The 18,435-nt window shown below is 40.9% G+C and overlaps 1 protein-coding gene across 2 annotated transcripts; it reads left to right on the top strand.

The window, feature by feature from the left end:
- Nucleotides 1–1,932: 1,932 nt before the first annotated feature.
- On the top strand, nucleotides 1,933–11,113 carry gpr68 (G protein-coupled receptor 68). Of its 2 annotated transcripts, none has more exons than XM_029493843.1 (7): nucleotides 1,933–2,099; nucleotides 4,221–4,497; nucleotides 4,934–5,083; nucleotides 6,076–6,209; nucleotides 6,851–7,073; nucleotides 8,105–8,285; nucleotides 8,363–11,113. In XM_029493843.1, the coding sequence occupies exons 2-7, from the start codon at nucleotides 4,411–4,413 to the stop codon at nucleotides 8,656–8,658; spliced, it is 1,071 nt and encodes a 356-aa protein (XP_029349703.1). In that variant the 5' UTR covers nucleotides 1,933–2,099; nucleotides 4,221–4,410; the 3' UTR covers nucleotides 8,659–11,113. The 2 variants fall into 2 exon arrangements, with proteins under 2 accessions (XP_029349703.1, XP_029349704.1); XM_029493844.1 differs by having other exon boundaries at nucleotides 8,105–8,185; nucleotides 8,363–8,547.
- Nucleotides 11,114–18,435: the final 7,322 nt, after the last annotated feature.

Raw genomic sequence — 18,435 nt, 5'->3', positions numbered from 1 at the left:
ACCACCCTCTGGAAAACAGTTATGGTGTTAATTGGAATAACACTGAGATGGGAAAACTTAGATTCATTCACAGAACTTAATGGGAACACAGACCATTCACAGTTGTGTTTTGCTGACATTTCTTTTGCATAAAAATACAGTAGAAACCAGATTGTGGTTTCTTTAAGAAGATGGGAGAGTCAGAGAGTCATACTTCAGGACAAGCTGAGAGAGAGAGATGATACTTGTGGTCTAAATATGCTGTGTTTAAGTGTCTTTATATGGTTTTGCAGTATGTTATTATGGAGCTGTTCTAAAAATGCTGTAGAGGTTATATTCAAAGGCTTCACCGTCAATCCACTCTGTTTCACACTTGAGCTGAAGTTCACCAAGACGAAGTGGCACTGGATTGACTGTGGTTTTTGGAAAACTCATTCTTGTCCAACAAGCTGCAATCCTTGTTGACAAAATAAAAATGTTTTTTTGAAACTTTATAAAATGTTTATAAAAACATATATATATTAGATCTATAATCTATTTTTTTCATTTGAAAAAGAACTTGAAGCCTCATTTGAAGCAGTCTAGGCATTGATTACAGCTTCAAGTCTTTGCACATCTGGATTTAGATTTCATTCATCCTGGCAGAGCCTCTCAAACTTTCGTCTGCCATCTCCAGGTCTCTCTACAAAGATCCTGGTGTATGAGGTTTAGGTCCAAGCCCTGGTTGGTCAACTCAATGCAGTCAGTGCTGAAGCCAGAACCCTGAATGTTGTTTTGTTGGGCATCTCCCTGACCAAGGCCCTCTAAGTCCCTTCTATTTCAAAAGGATTGCAGCCACGGTGCTCCTGAAGACACTGAGAATCTTGGATTTGGTTGTATTTGCAGATCTGCTGTGTGATCCATTAGGGGTTTGACGTGGAGGTTTAGTTTCCATCCAGACAAGCAATGTGATTTGTGAAAATGTTTTGCCTTTTTGAAACATATTTAGAACATATATGTAATTTGCCACAGGTAAATTAATGGATGTGAATAGAAAAGAATGAAACACTTAATGATATTTGGAATGACTTGGGAAAGAGGTTGTTTTTGTTTGTTTTTTTTGGTTTTTAAAAAGCTGCAAAAACGTGTTTTCATTTTGTCATCATAAATAAAGCTCTTTTCTGTGTTTTATTCTCGCAACATTAGTGGAAGTAATGCCTACACTTAAACCACAGAAAAGGAAAGAAAACGCTAAAATGCATCATTCATTTGTTTGGGAGCTGTCGTTTTGTAGCAAGTTAGAATTAGTTTACCATTTCCTTTTTCCTTTTTTCTTTTATTATATATTAAACTAGATTTGGAGGAGAAGGTACATGTGAGTTAGAACTGGATCTGACCTGCTCTGTACTCTATCCTGATTGGGTAGCCCTGTCCCTAATCCATCCCCTGCTTTATGGTCTATGTCCTCTAAATGGAACATGTTTTAAAAAAATAATATCATGTTGTATTGAAGACTTGAAACTAGAGACTGCAACTATATCCAGTATACAGACTTTACTGACAGTGCGTGAATGAAACTCTGGTTAAGTCAGTAATGTAATATGTGCAGTATGATCCAAAGATAAGCTTGGTATATACAATGATGGCACTAGTTTAATATGGTCTTTGTCACACAAAGCTCCACTGAGGGTCCATTAGTGGGTGGTAATTTGATTCAGCTGCTGGTGAACACTTTATGGACCTTGAACCATGACCTGTTTTGCTTCATCCTGAGTCCCAGTCTTGTAGTGAGGGGAGTAGACCGTCAGTTTGTGTTTTCAAAAATCATTTTCTGTTATTTCATAATTTTGCTTGTTTAGTGAGTCAAATTACTACTTAATCTGTGAGGTATTAGCAGCATTAGTCATTTGTCACACGCTGAGCACTGAGCATGCTGAGCACTTAGTAGAGAGAGAGAGAGAGAGAGAGTGTCTGTCGTGTTCTTCAGACAGCAGTTGAACCGGAATCTGAACTTCCCCTACTATCAAGTTATGAACCAACCTGAGCACTCATAACTAGAGTAGCTGTTTTAAAACAGCTTCTGCTGCCGTGTGGACAGACAATGGAGGACAGTGGGAAGCTTCTGACATACAGTACAGATGGTAAGACAGGATGCTGCAGCTCTCTAACACTGGTGGATGTTTTTAGTCAGAAGGCTACATAACATCGGGACATAGGTAGACAGTAGCCAAGTACTTTTACATGACTGTAGTTCTGCTGGACCCTCGCTGCTACACGCTGCTTTACCATTATCAGAATATTCACTTTTATTATTGTTAATGTCAATTCTATTTTAGCTTTTCGGCATGTGTTTTCAAGACCTGACTCTACAATTAATCACTTTGATGGCTGTTTCTTTGGTTGTTGAGGTTTATCCCCCAAGCGTGACATATATACGATATATATAAATACAGTTTCAACAGTTTTTAATCAAGTCCACCAGTCTTTTTGATTTTTGTAGAAATTGGAATGAAGAACTTAGTGGTCAGGAAGGCTTCCATTTTACTCAAGACGTGTATCCGAGTATCTGAGTTACAGAGCTGCAGTAGCCTCTGCTACCTCTCACAGATGGGACCAGAGTGGACAAAATACTGGATCAGGATGGCCATTCAAACCACCAAAGACTTTTGGTTTTGCATGTTGCTGAACTTCACATGCAACAAGCAAAGGCAGAGAATCCAAAGTCAATGTTAGTTGTAATGTAATGTAATGTTACACAAGTATAATGCAAATCATAGTGTGCAGAGATTTCATAATATTGTCTAGACTTCAACACCATGTTATGGATTTTAAGATTCCTCTCGTGTAAACACATGCAAACTGCAACCTTCATCATGACAGGCAACACTAGATGATAATCAGTGATAAAATCAGTTGTCATAGTATAATACATAGTATCAGATGTCATGACAAAATGGAAATTTATAGCAACAGGATGCAGTGGGGGTTTGAACAGGAAATAGTGGTATTTCTTGAAACAGAGAGCAGTTTAAATGAAGCTGCCGTTCCACTGGCAAGGCTTTTCTGAATGTTGTTATCAGCAGATAACAACAGGTGGGCAGAAATCTCAGGTTAGGAATTTTTTGTCTGTTTTTTTTTTTTTTTTTCTTTGTCAAACATGGGTTATAGAAGTTTGGACTTACTGTTAATGATACTGTTGAATAAGAAAAAACTGTATACATTTTAACTGAAGAAAGAAGATGGGAAAAAAAATGACATGCAACTTAAAATGAAAAGCACACTTGAATTTAGTATAGACCAGGGTTAGGTCTAAAAAAGAGCATGCGGCAGTGCAGTGCACGTGGGTGAGTGGTGACTGAGCACAAATGTCACGTTGTTGCAGCATCCCAGATTCGATTCCAGTCTGGGGCCCATACTGCAGGTCATTCCCCTCTCTCCCTGTTTTCTGCCACCCTCGCTACTCCTTACTAGCTAAATAAAGGCACTAAAAGCCAAAAAATAATGAGAAAGTAAAGATTACAAATGAGGATTAATGCGCTGTCAGCTCCACATGAAGAGTCCATTAAGGATTGTTCCTTTGGCGACAGATGAACAGCAACCAGCTCTTGTTAAATTGTGATTCTTTGCTTATTATCTTTTGATGATAAATCACACATCACTTAGTTCTTTGAGAAGTGAGAGCCTCTTTCCTCAGTCGTCCATTCTATGGCTGTGATGACACCATTCATGAGGCCACGAGAGATCATGCAGGTCAGATAAGGTGAAAGAGTGTCACTAAATGTTTTGTGCAGTTCCAACCAGGGGTCTTGCCTGTTTTAAGGGGTTTAATTTTTTCTTTTCATTCTTGAAGGGTGATTTCTTTGTTAAGGGCAGTGTCGTGCTGAAAAAGCTTTCCTTAGCGCAAGTTCCCGTCATTGTTTTAGAGAGATGAATGGTTTCACGGAATGCATGAAAATGTTGATAGACATCTTTTACCGCAGTAAGAGAAACTCCAGATTTAACTTGTTTTTATGGATTGTGTGGTCATTTTCCAACTTGTGTAGCTGTTTCTCAACTCTTAATTATTAGCACATACATCTTTGGCCCTGTTACGATAAATTGCTGTGCGAAATTTATGCTTAGTGCTAAAAAGAAGATGCTGCCTTGTTAAAATCTGACAATAATCGTGCTGTCAAATCATCGCACTAGGAGGACCTGCTCTGACAGTTTGCTGGTCTGATGGTCTGAATATCTACTAAGTGAATTTCTTCTCTGTTCCACAGTGGCCTCTTGAAAGTGGACTACACATCGAACAAGACGAATATTCAACCGCATGAGACAAGTTTAAGCCAAAACTGAGGGCCACCATGAAGATTTGTGTGTGTGTTAGACTATAGTTGTTTGAACATGCCTGAAAGCAATTGTGCTAGCATGTCTATGTAGGTTAAGTAGTGTGGATGTGATGTGCTCACCATGTCTGAGGACAACATGATTAACTGCACCATCAGCCATGAGATCCACCAGTACCTCTTCTCCAGTGTGTACATCGTGGTTCTCTTGGTAAGTAGATTATACCAAGCAACTCTTGAAATATCATAATAAGCACCTCATCAAAGCATACAGCTAATGGGAGAGGGGGTTTTGAAAGAGAGAGGTTCTTCCGCTTTGAAAACACAGTATTACACAGTAGATGCTGTATGTAGGGATTCAGCTTAAAATTGTGACAGGTGTAGGAGATTCTGAAAAAAAAGGGATAATAACAATTAAATGTCTCTGTGAATAGGAGGTGAACCGAAACTAGAAAACAATTAGGGAAGACCAGAGGTTAACAACTGGAACCCATCAACTGAAAAAGCCATAGTCCATGTCCAGGTTTATAGATGGTCTGTGGGTGCCACTGAAGGCAGTAGTGAGACCTTCACATGAAGCTTTTAGCACAGGAGAAGCTGTCATAAAGGAAAAAAAAATCTTGAACAAATGATCTTCTTGATTCCAGGTTGGTATTCCCTCCAACCTGTACTCTCTGTACCACGCTGCTATCCAGCTGAAGCAGAAGAACGAGCTGGGAGTTTATCTAATGAACCTCACTGTGTCCGATCTGTTATACCTCACATCATTACCGCTGTGGCTCCAGTACATCTTTCAGGTACACTAGCAGCACACATTTGATTTGCTCCATCCCTTTCTGTTGTTGGATTGTGATTGTCTAATCAGATTATGGGGTGAAAAAAGCATCTACATTGTTTCTTTTAACGAGTCAGCACTTAAGTTTCGCCATCCTCATTTTTCTGTTTGTTGATTGGATCCAATCAAGTCCAACTTTATTTGTTAGGCACTTTAAAACGACCACAGTGGACCAAACTGCTGTACAGTAGAATAGATAAAAGACAAATTAATAAAAGGCATAACAGCCCAGAAGGCACAGAGAAGAGGCCTGTCCAATGGGCAGTGCACAGGCTGAAAGTGGAGGCTTAAACGGGGGGAAATGTGCTCATGTTTACAAATCCAAATAATTTCTACCCATTTTTAAATTCAAATATACAAATTTCAGTTTCTCATGGAAATATATTTTACCCAACCATTACTCCTCAAACTCAAAATATTTCTGCCCTGACATAAGCCCGTGAATTACAGGAAAGACTTTTGCGCTTGACCTTCAGACATTTATTTATTATATTACTGTGTACTTTGCATTTGACATTATGATTTTCTGCAATCAACAAATTTCTGATGTCTATCAGAATAACATGTTTGGATCACTGTAGTTAAAAATGTGTCATCATGACTAATTACTAGTTAATAATGGTTTGACGTTATCGTCATTGCATGACTAAGCATACAATAAAATTGCTTAATATTTGTGACTCTGTTCACCTCTAAGCGTGAGTGTGAATAGTTATATATATGGTGACCCTGCAATAATGCCCCCTTGGCCATGCAGGGATAAGGAGAATAGGCAATGGATGGATGCAGCTGACAAACTAACCTACAATGATGTGTAGAAATATTTCAACATGGATGGGAGTCTTTATAACAGCTCGGAATCTGTGTTGCTGGGAACACTGAAGGCCCACAGAGGCCTTTATTCATGAACTCTTCCTGTGATTGACGTGCTGGCTGAATGTATATGGTTTTCAGGATGATAACTGGAGTCACCGGGAGTGGTTGTGTCAGCTGTGTGGCTTCTTGCTCTATGAGAACATTTATGTCAGCATTGGCTTTCTGTGCTGCATCAGCCTGGATCGCTACCTGGCTGTGGTCCACCCGTTAAGGTAATCTCCAAAAAGCATTGTCAACATTACTTTTCCTTTTCATTGTACTGTTTACTTCTCACTGCCAAGCTCAGGTCAGATCTGTTGGTAATACAAAACACATGTTTTGCATTTTGTATGTACACCAGACTGGCTCTGAGGAGCCATAAACTGGTATTCTGGTAAAAAAACATCAGGAGGTAATGCGACTGGCTGCCGTGCATTGAAGTCTATGTGAAAATGGGCCTACTTCTCCCTGGATTTATTAGCTCAATAAATGTTTTCCTAATGAGTTTATAGTCCCTGTCTCTAGTTTCAAGTATTCAATATAATATGATGCTTGTTTCTGAAATGATGGTCCATTTAGAGGAAAGTAGACTATAAAGCAGATGATGGATTAGATGGCGTGGCTATTGTGTGACTGACAGACTGAAACACACAATCAGGATAGTGCACAGAGCAGGCCAGATCCAACCCTCACTCCTCCTCAGCTCCACCTTCGCCAAGATATCTGACAGACCAATTACAAACTTCTACCCAATGGGTGGCGTCATGGTGGGCTGGCACTTGTATGCAATACCTAAAAAAGGATTATGTGTATCTTAAATGATACATACAGCTAATATAAAACAGTAATACTAATTACAGTCCCTTGTTTGCAGGTTCAGCTCCTTCCGCTCTATGAAAGCAGCCTGGATTATTAGTGCCATCGTCTGGCTGAAGGAGATTGCCGTAGGCGTGGTTTTTTTCCTCCACAAAGAACTAAGCAAAGACCGCAAGAACCAGTCAGTGTGCTTCGAACACTACCCCATGCAACCCTGGGAGTATCCCATCAACTACTACCGCTTCATTGTTGGCTTCATGTTTCCATTGGCTATTTTATTGGTAGGATAACATCTTCATATATATATATTTTTGATGAGAAAGTTTACACACGGTCACATTTTACTGCATTTCCTCACATTTCAGTTGATTCATGAGAATTTTGAAAATAGATTTTTAATGGTCAGGTATTGAGAGACGCGCTTGGCGGCAGCACCGGTTAGCTGGAAGTCATTTAAACGTCTGTAAACCTCTGTAAACAAGTAAACTTCTGACTGGGAGATGTGAACGACCATGACAATGCAGAAGATCAAGCTGAACATGACTTCTGACAGCTTTAGTTAAAGCAAATCCTGATCTTTTTATTTGGTTCCATGGATGAATCAGTATATATTGGAAAAAGTTGCTCCAGCCAAATTTGAAAGATGTCCAAACCTTAATGTACTTGCATTTTTGTATCTATTATTGATTCAGTATATCCTAATTTTTTTAAGTACTGATGCATTTTTCCGGTCCATACAAATCTGCTAACACTGAGAGAAAGAACCAGGATAAAGTCTCTGACAACATAATTGGTTGGATAATTCTTTCCAACTGGATGTCACATTTCTGGCAATGTTTGTTGTTGAACCTTTGCCCAGTAGTTCATCATCAAATGATTTTTCCAAAGATGGACTTATTATATAATCTCTCCAACTTCTCAAACCTGACAGAATATTTTGCTGATACTCCCTTAGTCAATCACTGCTCCTATCAGTGCGCTGCAAATATTTTCCATTGCAGGCCTGTGTACGCCCCACTCTGATACTGTTCCATTCCATTCCACTCTGAATTGTCCCATTTCATCTTTTTGGACTTATTTATCTCATGTTATGTCCATCTTAACTGTGTAGCAAACCACACACACACCTAAAGACTTTCACTGTGTGTCAACATCTTCCCTTTAGTGGACATCACTTTTTTTTTAACTGAAAGGCTAAAATCCCTCCTATAATTCCCCACTATATTGTTATTGGGAGGCATTCAGAGAGGTAGTTTTCTCCACCATGATCTGAGTGGATTTGTTGACCATATCTAATCTTTTTTCTGTCTAGATCAGCTACCTGTGTGTCCTTCGAGCTGTGGGTCGGTCTGCAGGGACGCAGCCAGTTCAGAAAATAAGGATCCGGCAGCTGGTCAGCAGCACCATTCTTATCTTCCTCATCTGTTTCTCACCCTACCATGTCTTCCTGTTAGTGCGCACCCTGCTGGAGCGGGATTGTCATTTTATTACAGGTACTATGTTATCTCTGCAAAATGTTCCAGTGAGTAAAAATGGAAACCTCTCTTCAACAAGTGTTCTTATTTCCTAGGAATATTTAACTACTACCACTTGTCATTGCTGCTGACCACCCTCAACTGCATTGCGGACCCTGTTCTCTACTGCTTCATCAGTGAAAGTGCTCGTTGGGGTCTGTACAGGGCCATTATTCGACCCTTTGTCAGGATATTCTGCTGCTGCTGTCGCCATGGCAACGCAAGTCCTACCAACCCAGCGACTGATTCAAATGAGGTTGCCATTGAAGGGTACAACGGCCACCCAACTGTTACTCTGCTCACGCACACCAGCACACTGAATAATGTTACATCTAATCACACAGGCAAATGAAAAAGCTATAATAGCCTTAACAGACAAAGACTCATGTGCGGATGCTAATGGAAAGTTCAGCTGTGTGACGGTCCAAGTGGAGCAGCCTAAAGACGGACAGGACAGAGGAAACAACAAGAATCAACTAGACCCAGGACCTGATCAGAAACCTCATAGCAACAGAAAAAGACTGAATGAATGACGGACAAGATTTTACCACTCATCTTGTCAGATGACCAGAGCATGCATTCATGTTAAGACCACATCCTGCTGGTGAATCAAAGCAGTGACTTTGAGGCTTACTTAGTAAACCAAGATTTATTTTCACTCCTGTTTTTTTTTTTTATTCCTGGTTTATTAATGATCTCTAAAGCACAGTCTTAGTTATTAATTGTTATCAGTTCAATTTATACTTTTTTAATAAAGGTGAGCTATTACAAAGGTTAAATCTCAGTATGATGACAGCCTTGTTGACATATAGTCAGAAACTATTTAGACCACTTGACTTTTTGTCTGAGTTTATTGTGTCTACATTTAATTTTAAGGAGATTTTATAATGACAAGGTTAAAGCCAAATCTCAGAGTGTGACAATAACTTGCATCCCCCCATCAATTAGGCCTCTGTGGTAGAATAACTCTATTTATCTAGTTCCATTGGACTCACTTTGAGTCCAATGGAACTTTAGACAATCCGCTGATAGAATGAAACTGTCCAAATGCAGCCGTGTGAAGCCTCGTGAACAACTGTTTAACAGCCATGAATTAAATGTTTTGCTATGATACATTTGCATTAACAGTTTCTAATTATGTCTTATTGAATGTGGGTTGATGTACAGACTTTTTTATCCATCTGAAGTGGTTATATTTCTCCCTTCAGTTATACACATATATAATTGGTATATGTGGAAATACAATGCCAGAGCAGGATGTAGGTCTCTGCATAAGTGCAAATTAATATATATATATGTATATATATAAACAAAAGTGCTGATGTTGAAAATTGGATTCACTCAGTAATCAATGAAACCGATCTAGAACAAAGTGGTCACTTCACTAGAAGGAATTACTTTTCTTGTATTTGATGTAACTGCACACAGACTTTAATGGTCATAACTCATGGGTCTATTTTCTGACTTTATCATTACACATTTGTTTCTGATATACCACCCAACAACAGCACGCAACACACAGTCACAGTATTAGAAAAAAGTATAACTTGGCCTTTACTTGAAGTTTAGCTGAAATAACAAATATACATATTTTGAGGGTATGGTGGTTCATTGTTTTTATCAGTATATTGATATGTTGAATTAGAAAGTTGAATATTATACCATATACTTACCGTGCAGCTTTAAAGTTCCTGACATAGTTAATCTGAGGAATTGACTGATGATTGGTAACAAAAGCACATGTACAGAAGAGTGAGGTCTGCCACATGGTGCTGTCTACCTTAGGTTTGGAGCTTCCAGCATCAGCTTTCTCATTCTCCCCATATCATTGCTCAACATAATGAGCACCACGGTTCATTGAACTTATATACTTGTTTATTATTTGGAAGAGGGTGAGTGTTTCCTTTGTCAAAAGTACAAATATGCCTTCCTTATTTCAACAGACTCACTTTCTGAACTTATTGATTTCATAACTTCAACCCTGACTTGAACTTTTAAGATAAGGTTTGCAAAAATGTGTTATTTATTTTATTATTGTATTTTTTTATTTTTTTGTACAAATAACTTACTGGTATCAGATGTGCAGCATGTGCATGTCACTCTGTTCTGTCCTGCTCTGTGTCAGTCGGACAGGATAGATATCAGGAAAACCTCCGATGTTTACATATTGCTATATGCATGAAAGGGAAAGGCGCTATATTGTTCTGGTGTTTATTCTCAACATTATATTACATTACATTATACATAGATATCCACAAATTTCTTAATGAAGCTGTAGTTGTGATGGAACTATATAACATGGTAACCATATATTTTATCGTACTGACAAATGTTCAGATGACATAACTTATGTGATAAATGTGATTTTTTTTATAAAACTCTGCAAAAAAGGACTGTGTATGTTTTTAATGATGTGTTTGCTGTGTAGAACCGTGCATACAGTGTGCATAGGATGTATGTGTGCATGTGTGTGTGGTCTCTGCAGGCAGCAACTGCCAACAGCAGCTCTTGGGGTTTGGAAGCAGACAGAGGGATGCAATTTATACTGAGGACTTCCTGTTGCTGTCAAGTCTTACTGTCTATACAGCTACAACTGAAATCCTCAACCAAATTACAGACTGCATGTGTCACGGTGACGTCTGATGCTTTCACTTTCTCATGCCACAGTCACCTGCCTGGCAATCTCCTTCATTCCCTGCACCTGGTTTGCCCTCCCACATCTCCTCACCCGAAGCTTTCCCCATCAGTCTTCCTGTACATATACCGGTCCATTTTCCCTTGCTCTCTGCCAGATTGTCTAATGTGTTTTTTCTTGCAGAGCATTCCAGCGTTCACTATCTACCTGCCTGTCTGACCCCTGAATCCTGCCTGTTTTTTGAGACTGATTAAAGCCTGTTGGACTCACGACTGTCTCTGTATTCCTGCTTTTGGGTTCCTCTGTTCTGAGTCCTGATAGCATGCAATGAAACTTTGTTTTAGCATTCAAGATCATCAGACCCTTACTGACTTTTCCTCAAATGCCAGCAGCAGGTAAATATGCCTGTCCAGCAGCTCCACAACTGGGCTGATGCAATTTTCAGATCTAGAGCAGATCTAGGTCCGCAGATGAGTTGAAAAAACAGCAGAAGACTTTTGGTCTAGATCTGTGAGTAGCATCTGACATTCACGCTGTATAAGGGATGTATTTGGAACAGAGGACCTAGGATTACACTGTGCCTGAAGAAACACAAGCATGTGGTCCAAGAATCAACCGGATGTATCTTGCTATAAGTGAAAAAAAGAAACATGCCACATGCTTGTGTTCGTTCTGGTCCAAATACAGCCTGATTGTCATATGCTGCTTTCAAATCTGGACCACTTCGCTTCTGTGGGGTTTATTCTAAGTGTCGGAGGCTATGCTGTGTCTTTCTGTCACTGAAATAACTTAGCTTGACTCCAGCATCTGCCTTGTTCTCCAAGATTGCAATTTCATAGTTAATTTAGAGACATAAATTTTAATGGTTTTGAAAAATAACACATCTACTCTAATCTGTGGTGAATTGTGAATTATTAGCAGTCGCTGACTCTTGTGATACATTTGGTATAAACCTGCCAGATAACCCAGGTACAGTTGATCTGAATTACAGGATCTTGTGACTCAAGGTGAGGTACCCATGAAGAAGTCCAGCTCATACCTTCTATGCCACAGTCATTTTGTTGGAAGGATTCTGGTTCTATTACGTCTCTGTATTTCACAGCTTCTGTTTGCTTTTGTTTCACCCACATTTATTAGTTTTGGCAGATTAGTAAATACACTTGTCAGGTGAAAATGAAAATGACTGTGTGAGAAAATTAAAATGTTCTTTGTGTGTCATCATATTTGTTGTTGTAACAGCATCCTTCCTCTGGAGGTACATATGAAACAGTGTGTGTGTGTGTGTGTGTGTGTGTGTGTGTGTGTGTGTGTGTGTGTGTGTGTTTGTGTATGTGTGTGTATTCTGATGGAGGGAGAGAATGCATGTATGTGTGCTTTTATTACTCTTGGCAAAGTCATCTGCTCCTGGCTGCTGCTATCCTCCAGCAGGAAGTTGCATTAACCTTTGCATTAACATTAGGGGTCAGAGGTAACTTCTCAGAGGGAGATTAAGGGCGATGAGAAAAACAGAAACACAGAGGTTTGTTCAAACTGGCTTTACTTTACAGAATATTTATTTCTATTTCAAATGACAAAATTCCTGTTAAATTCAGCCAAACAGTGACATTTCTTGTATTTCCGGTGTGAATTTATTGTAAGAGCAGAGCAGTAGCCAACTTTAGCTTCCAGGACTGGGTTAAGAGCAACAAGAGGAGCATATCTAATGAACTGAGACTGTTCTAGAAGAAATCAGATTCGAAAAGGGAACAACAAAGAACATTTATGCTTACATTTCTCTTTTTATGTAATTTTTAACTTTTGAATGATTCAGCTTTCTTACTTTTCAAATAAATGTTTACTTCTGAGTCTATTCATTCAGCTATTTCACAATTGTTTTCGCAACATCCTTTAATCTTTTGGATCCATGTGCTTTTCCCACAGAAAAAGCACTGGTAGTCTTAAGTTGGCGCTGAAGTTGTTAAGGAGTGTGTGGAATGTGTTCATATATCTGTGTATCCCAGAGGACCACATCCACATCATCAGAGCAGCAGCAAAAACATTTTAAAAATAAAAAAGGGAAACCGGTTAGTTAGTTCAGCCATTTGATTAGTTTCAAGCGCATGGTCCCATACTGCACTTCTTAGACACAAGAATGGCAAGGTGAAGGGAACCACACTGTATTTTGTATAATTAGATAATGTTACATTTATATTGTGTAATACGCTCTTACTACATGTAAAGATCTCTCTTTACTTCAGCTCTTTACTTGAGTATAAATGTAGCCTATTTTTATTAGGATAAAGACTGATGCAAACACAAAAACGTACTTTGTTTAGCCTCATGCCCTGAGAGCACAAAACATCTGCTGAGAATTGACTGAGCCTGAGCAGTTTAGATGGTGGTGTAACAACACTTCCTGAATTCTCCTGAACAACAAGCAGAACTATGTTAACAACATGTTACAGATTTTGAAGGAGCATTACACAAATTACTTGAGGTTTAGTCCTAACTGTACTCACCACCATCTCTCCCTTGTAACTTACTTCTGCAAAGTACAATCCCCAACAGGCAGCATGCGTTTACAGTTTGAAAGCTGAAAGCAAAGGCCAGCTGTGGCTGAACATACGGAAAGGGATTGTGTTGACATGTTAGTGAAGGAAATTTATGATAGCATGCCTCAAAGACATCCTTGGATAAAGGTTTTTAAACTTGATATTTTCATATGCCATTTTTATATCATATGATGATGACTGAGCATTTCCACCTTGAACTGCAATAACCAATCACATCACAGTCTCATAACAACAGACCCAGAGAGTTAGGGGGTAAATAAACCTAAACTCCAACACAGAGGCACTCAGTGAGTGAGTATTCCCACATGGTGCCTCACGTCTTGGGCAAGAAGAAAAGAGTCCAACCCCTATCAAGGAGCACGGTTCCAGAGCCTTGGCTGTGCGTGGAGGCAAGCCCCACCAGATCCAACCAGCAGCGCTCCACCTCCCACACCAGCGTCGGCTCCTTCCCCCACAGCGAGGTGACATTCCATGTCCCCAGGGCCAGTCTATGCCACCTGGGTCCAGTTCACCAGGACCCCCTGCTTCCACCACCACCATTTGGCAGCGCACCTGACCCCATTGGTCTTTCCTGCGGATGGTGGGTCCACAGGGTGGCATTTTCCATGCGGCCTCCCCCGTCGGACCCTTTGGCAGACCCGACCTCCAGGCGCTCGTGTACAGGCTTCCTATCTGGGCCTGGCTCCATACGGGGGCCCTGGACTTCCTCTGGGCAAGTTCCTCTCGTTCCCTTTTTACTTCTTCATGGGTTCTTTGTGAACTATTCTTTGTCTGGCCCTTGCCGGAGACCAATTTGCCATGGGAGACCCTACCCAGGTTCAAAGGGACATGCAAACCTCTCCACCATGATAAGGTGATGCTCCCTGGAGAGGTTAGCTATATAACATTGATTGTTAATGGCATATTGATGGCAAGCAGCCATTATCAATGTGATGAAACTATAAGGTTTTTAATGAACTGTGAACAAACTGCAATAACCTCTTGATGTCTAGACATGTGAGGGTTTCATTAAGGGATACATTTTTTTTTTTTTTCCACACGTCTTCCAACTATTTCACATCAAACTGTTCTGTTCTTATGGGCTTCAAATTATTAGCAAATCAAATTAGCATCTGAGCTCTGACTGTTTCATGGCAGAAAAGGGTCTAACAAAGACAGAGAGAAAGAGAAAAGAAGCAAGAGATGGTTTTATTCAGCTACTGGTTGTCAAGGGAGAGGACTGAAACCATGGCAGCATCTTGAACCACACACAGCTCTCTATTTTATTCTGTTACTTCCTTCCATCAGTCTGAACAGATGGGGAGAAGAGGAGGAACTGGTCATTGTTTTCCAGCAGTGGAGCCAAGCCAGCATTAGTCTGCTGATTATTATGACTGTGTGGGGTAAAAGGTCAGCACATCCAACTCCATGGCCAGGTTACCAGTCTTCCCACTTTGTATCCCAAAATGCACCAGATTGGAAAGGAAGGACAGAGAATGCTGTATGTGTGTAAATGCTTGTGTGTGGGATTTGTTACATTTGGATGTTTTTTCTTAATGTCTTAAAAGGTTTCAGTCAGCTGTGATCTCAACCATGATTATGTGAGCTGCTGTTTAAAGACTTGTTACTAATTTGGATGTGGGACATGTATAGACAGTCTGTGAGTAGGCACTGTTGAACTCACTCACTCAATCACCTATCTTCATCTGCTTCATCCGTATCCGGGTCGCAGGGCTGCTGGAGCCAATCCCAGCTCACATCGGGCGAGGGACGGGGTACACCCTGGACAGGTCGCTAGTCCATCGCAGGGCCAACACTCAAGGACAAACAGAGACAAGCAACCACTCATATTCACACCTACGGTCAATTTAGAATCGCCAATTAACTTATACATGCATCTTTGGCAGGAGCATTTGTTTGCAATGAGAATGCTTTATTCAAAATCAAAAACACAATGGAATACCTAATCAGAAACGCAAGAAACCACCAACAGCACCACCACAACTCACACACACAGCCATGTGCTGCAGTGGGAGGCCCACTCGCCCTGTCTGCTCTGCAATATTTAAGATGCACTGAGTGCTAAATAAACTGCAGGAAGAGGGAGGGACAAGGCAGGAATCACTCAAAGAAGATACAGGCTCTAACACCCATATTATTAGTTGCAAACCTGCAGAAAATAAATCATTGATCTTACACATATACTTGTGAGTACTCTATGAAATACTTCATTACACAGTTCAGAATGTTTCTAAAGGGCAAAAATAAAGGCAATTGTAGCCAACACTCCAAGGGCACAGGTTCTGCTGGCCACGGTCGCATACCAAATGTGTTTCACCTAAGACGATTATGATGTAACTGTAAATGGAAAGGGACACAAACAATTACAGATTACAATTACGGGACTCCTGCAAGCCGCAGTGTGGGACTGCATACTGACCATGGAGAAGCCTGAGATAAAGAAGTGTGTGAGACGGATCAATATTAGGTAGGTCTGTTTCACCTGCCTCTTGCTGGGAATTCACAGATAAGAAAGATGGAGAAAATGTCAACCATCCCCAAATACAGATCTTTGTCACCTCTCTGGCAACAATGCTGCTCAAAAGAAGAAATCTGTGGACATCTGGACCAAAAACAACGCTGTCTCCTTCACCTAACAACTGGTGGACCAAACTTTACAGGGACTCTGCAATTAGTGAAGGTTTCTGCCTGGACAAAAAGGCCTTCAAGAAGATCTCCAAGACGATCTCCAAGGCACCCCAGCTTCCTGCCTCCTCTTCCCAACGCATCTCCTGGACCACCAGCTGGTGCCTCTGAGATGAAGTGGCCTTGCTTCAGACTGATGTGCTGGCTCAAGGCCAAGAACACTCCTCCCTCGCCACTGTCAGCCCACAATGTTACTGTATCTGAATGCTGCCTTTGCCTCCTCAGTTGCAGTCAGTAGAGTTCACTTTCTCCCAGTGGCCAGGAAGGGGACAGCTAGGGCTACCAATGGATGACTTGAATTCAGCTGCATCATCCCCAGTTTGACTTTGGTGCAATTATATTCCTCTGATATTCTGGAAATGGGCTGGTCTAACATCCCTTTGCCGTAGAACACAATACTGCGTGAGGCGTGACAGGAGCAGTATGATGCATGATACTGCATCAAGATGCTGGGATCATCACCTCCACAGCCAAGACAAAGGCCAGGGTTGTTAGAGCAGCTAAGACCCTGAAGTAGTGGACGACACAGGAGGCTGTGAGGGACTGAACCAATGGTATTGGCAAGTTCCAGGAAAGCCACTTGAAAGTCTGCTCCCTCCTTCTTGGCAACCTGGATCTGATGGCAGATGACACTAGCATGTTCCACACAATGAGAGAAGCCTGAGATGCCTGCTTTTCGGATTGACATGACAATCAGTTTGCTTTTTTGCAGGTATCCTTTCTGCCTCTTAGCAACACACTGAAGAAGATTTTTTCCCTCCACATTTAGCAGACTATCTTGGCAGAGTTGGCTGACCTCTGATGAGACCTTCTCCTTGGGGACAAGGATCCCTCTGGCTCTCTGCCAAGATGCTGGTATCTCCGGTTGACACACAACTCTCATCAGCTTCCAGAGGAATCACAGGACATCTGGTGCATTTTTGTAGAGCCTGTGTGGAACTCCATTGGGACCTGAAGCTGATTTGGCCCTTGCTCTACGCATGGTGTTTCCTACTTCAGTCTACTACACAAATCAAAACCAAACGTGTAAAAGTTGCATTCTGTATATTTTTTTATCTGTTACACTTGTTTCACGCTGAGGTAAATTAACTTAAGATGTAAAATAAGTTCATTGACAGTGCCATAATTATATATATATACATCACCCCCAGGGCTGATGCCAAGCAGAGTGACTTCTGACGTACAGTTTTTCTGCTGTCGGCCATAACTGCTGTGAGTCACTTCCATGTTTTCCTTGAAAATGCCTGCAGTAAGAGACAGAACAGAAAGCTGCAGTTAGCTCATTTTCATGCCATAGACGGTACAAGTTTGATAATTATTATGTAGTTCAGCTGTAACTGATGAATACATCATATTTTAATGGTGCATTTTACATTTTTTTTTTTTATTTTTAAAAGTTGAGTTTAGAGTGGCATTATTATGAATCACAATCAAATCAAATCAGATTTATTTGTATAGCGCCAAATCATAACAAAGTTACATCAAGGCACTTTACATATAGAGCAGGTCTAGACCAAACTCTTTATAAATTTATTTAAAGAGACCCAACAGATCCCCCGATGAGCAAGCACTTGGCAACAGTGGCAAGGAAAAACTTCTTTTAAGAGGCAGAAACCTCGAGCAGAACCAGGCTCAGGGGGGGCGGCCATCTGCCTCGACCGGTTGGGTTGAGAGTGGGAGAGAGAGAGAGAGAGAGAGAGAGAGAGAGAGAGAGAGAGAGAGTGAGACAGGCATTGGAGGGGGGGGCGGGGGGGGGGGGTGTAGGCAGGAACATGTTGTTGCATGAAGTTCATGGAGTTGAGCTGTAATACAGAATTCATGCTATATGGGACCAGCAGGTGTTGCATGAACATGGGATGGAGATGAGTCACCACCTGCAGGATGAGGACAGGGAGAGAGAGGAGAGGAACTGGGAGAGACAGAGACTTTGGCAGAACATGGTTAGTAAATGCAGTATAAATGCTTAGAACTGGGTGAAACTGTTGTTTTTATTTTTTGTTTGTTTGTTTGTTTTTTTTAAGAAGGATGGTTTTTATCAGCGGATGCAAGGAGGGAGTTAGAGAGAAAGAGGGAGAGGGGGAGAGAGGGTGACAGGGAGAGACAGAGAGAGAGAGAGACAGAGAGAGACAGAGAGAGAGAGAGAGAGAGAGAGAGAGAAGCTCAGTCCTTCCCCCAGCAGCCTAGGCCTATAGCAGCATACCTAAAGAGTAGAGGACTTTTTAACTGTACGCTCTGTCATACAGGAAAGTTTTAAGCC

This window comes from Echeneis naucrates, chromosome 22, assembly GCF_900963305.1.
Source record: "Echeneis naucrates chromosome 22, fEcheNa1.1, whole genome shotgun sequence".
NCBI lineage: Eukaryota > Metazoa > Chordata > Actinopteri > Carangiformes > Echeneidae > Echeneis > Echeneis naucrates.
The sequence above is the reverse complement of the archived record's forward strand: the minus strand, read 5'-3'. Positions and strand labels throughout refer to the sequence as shown.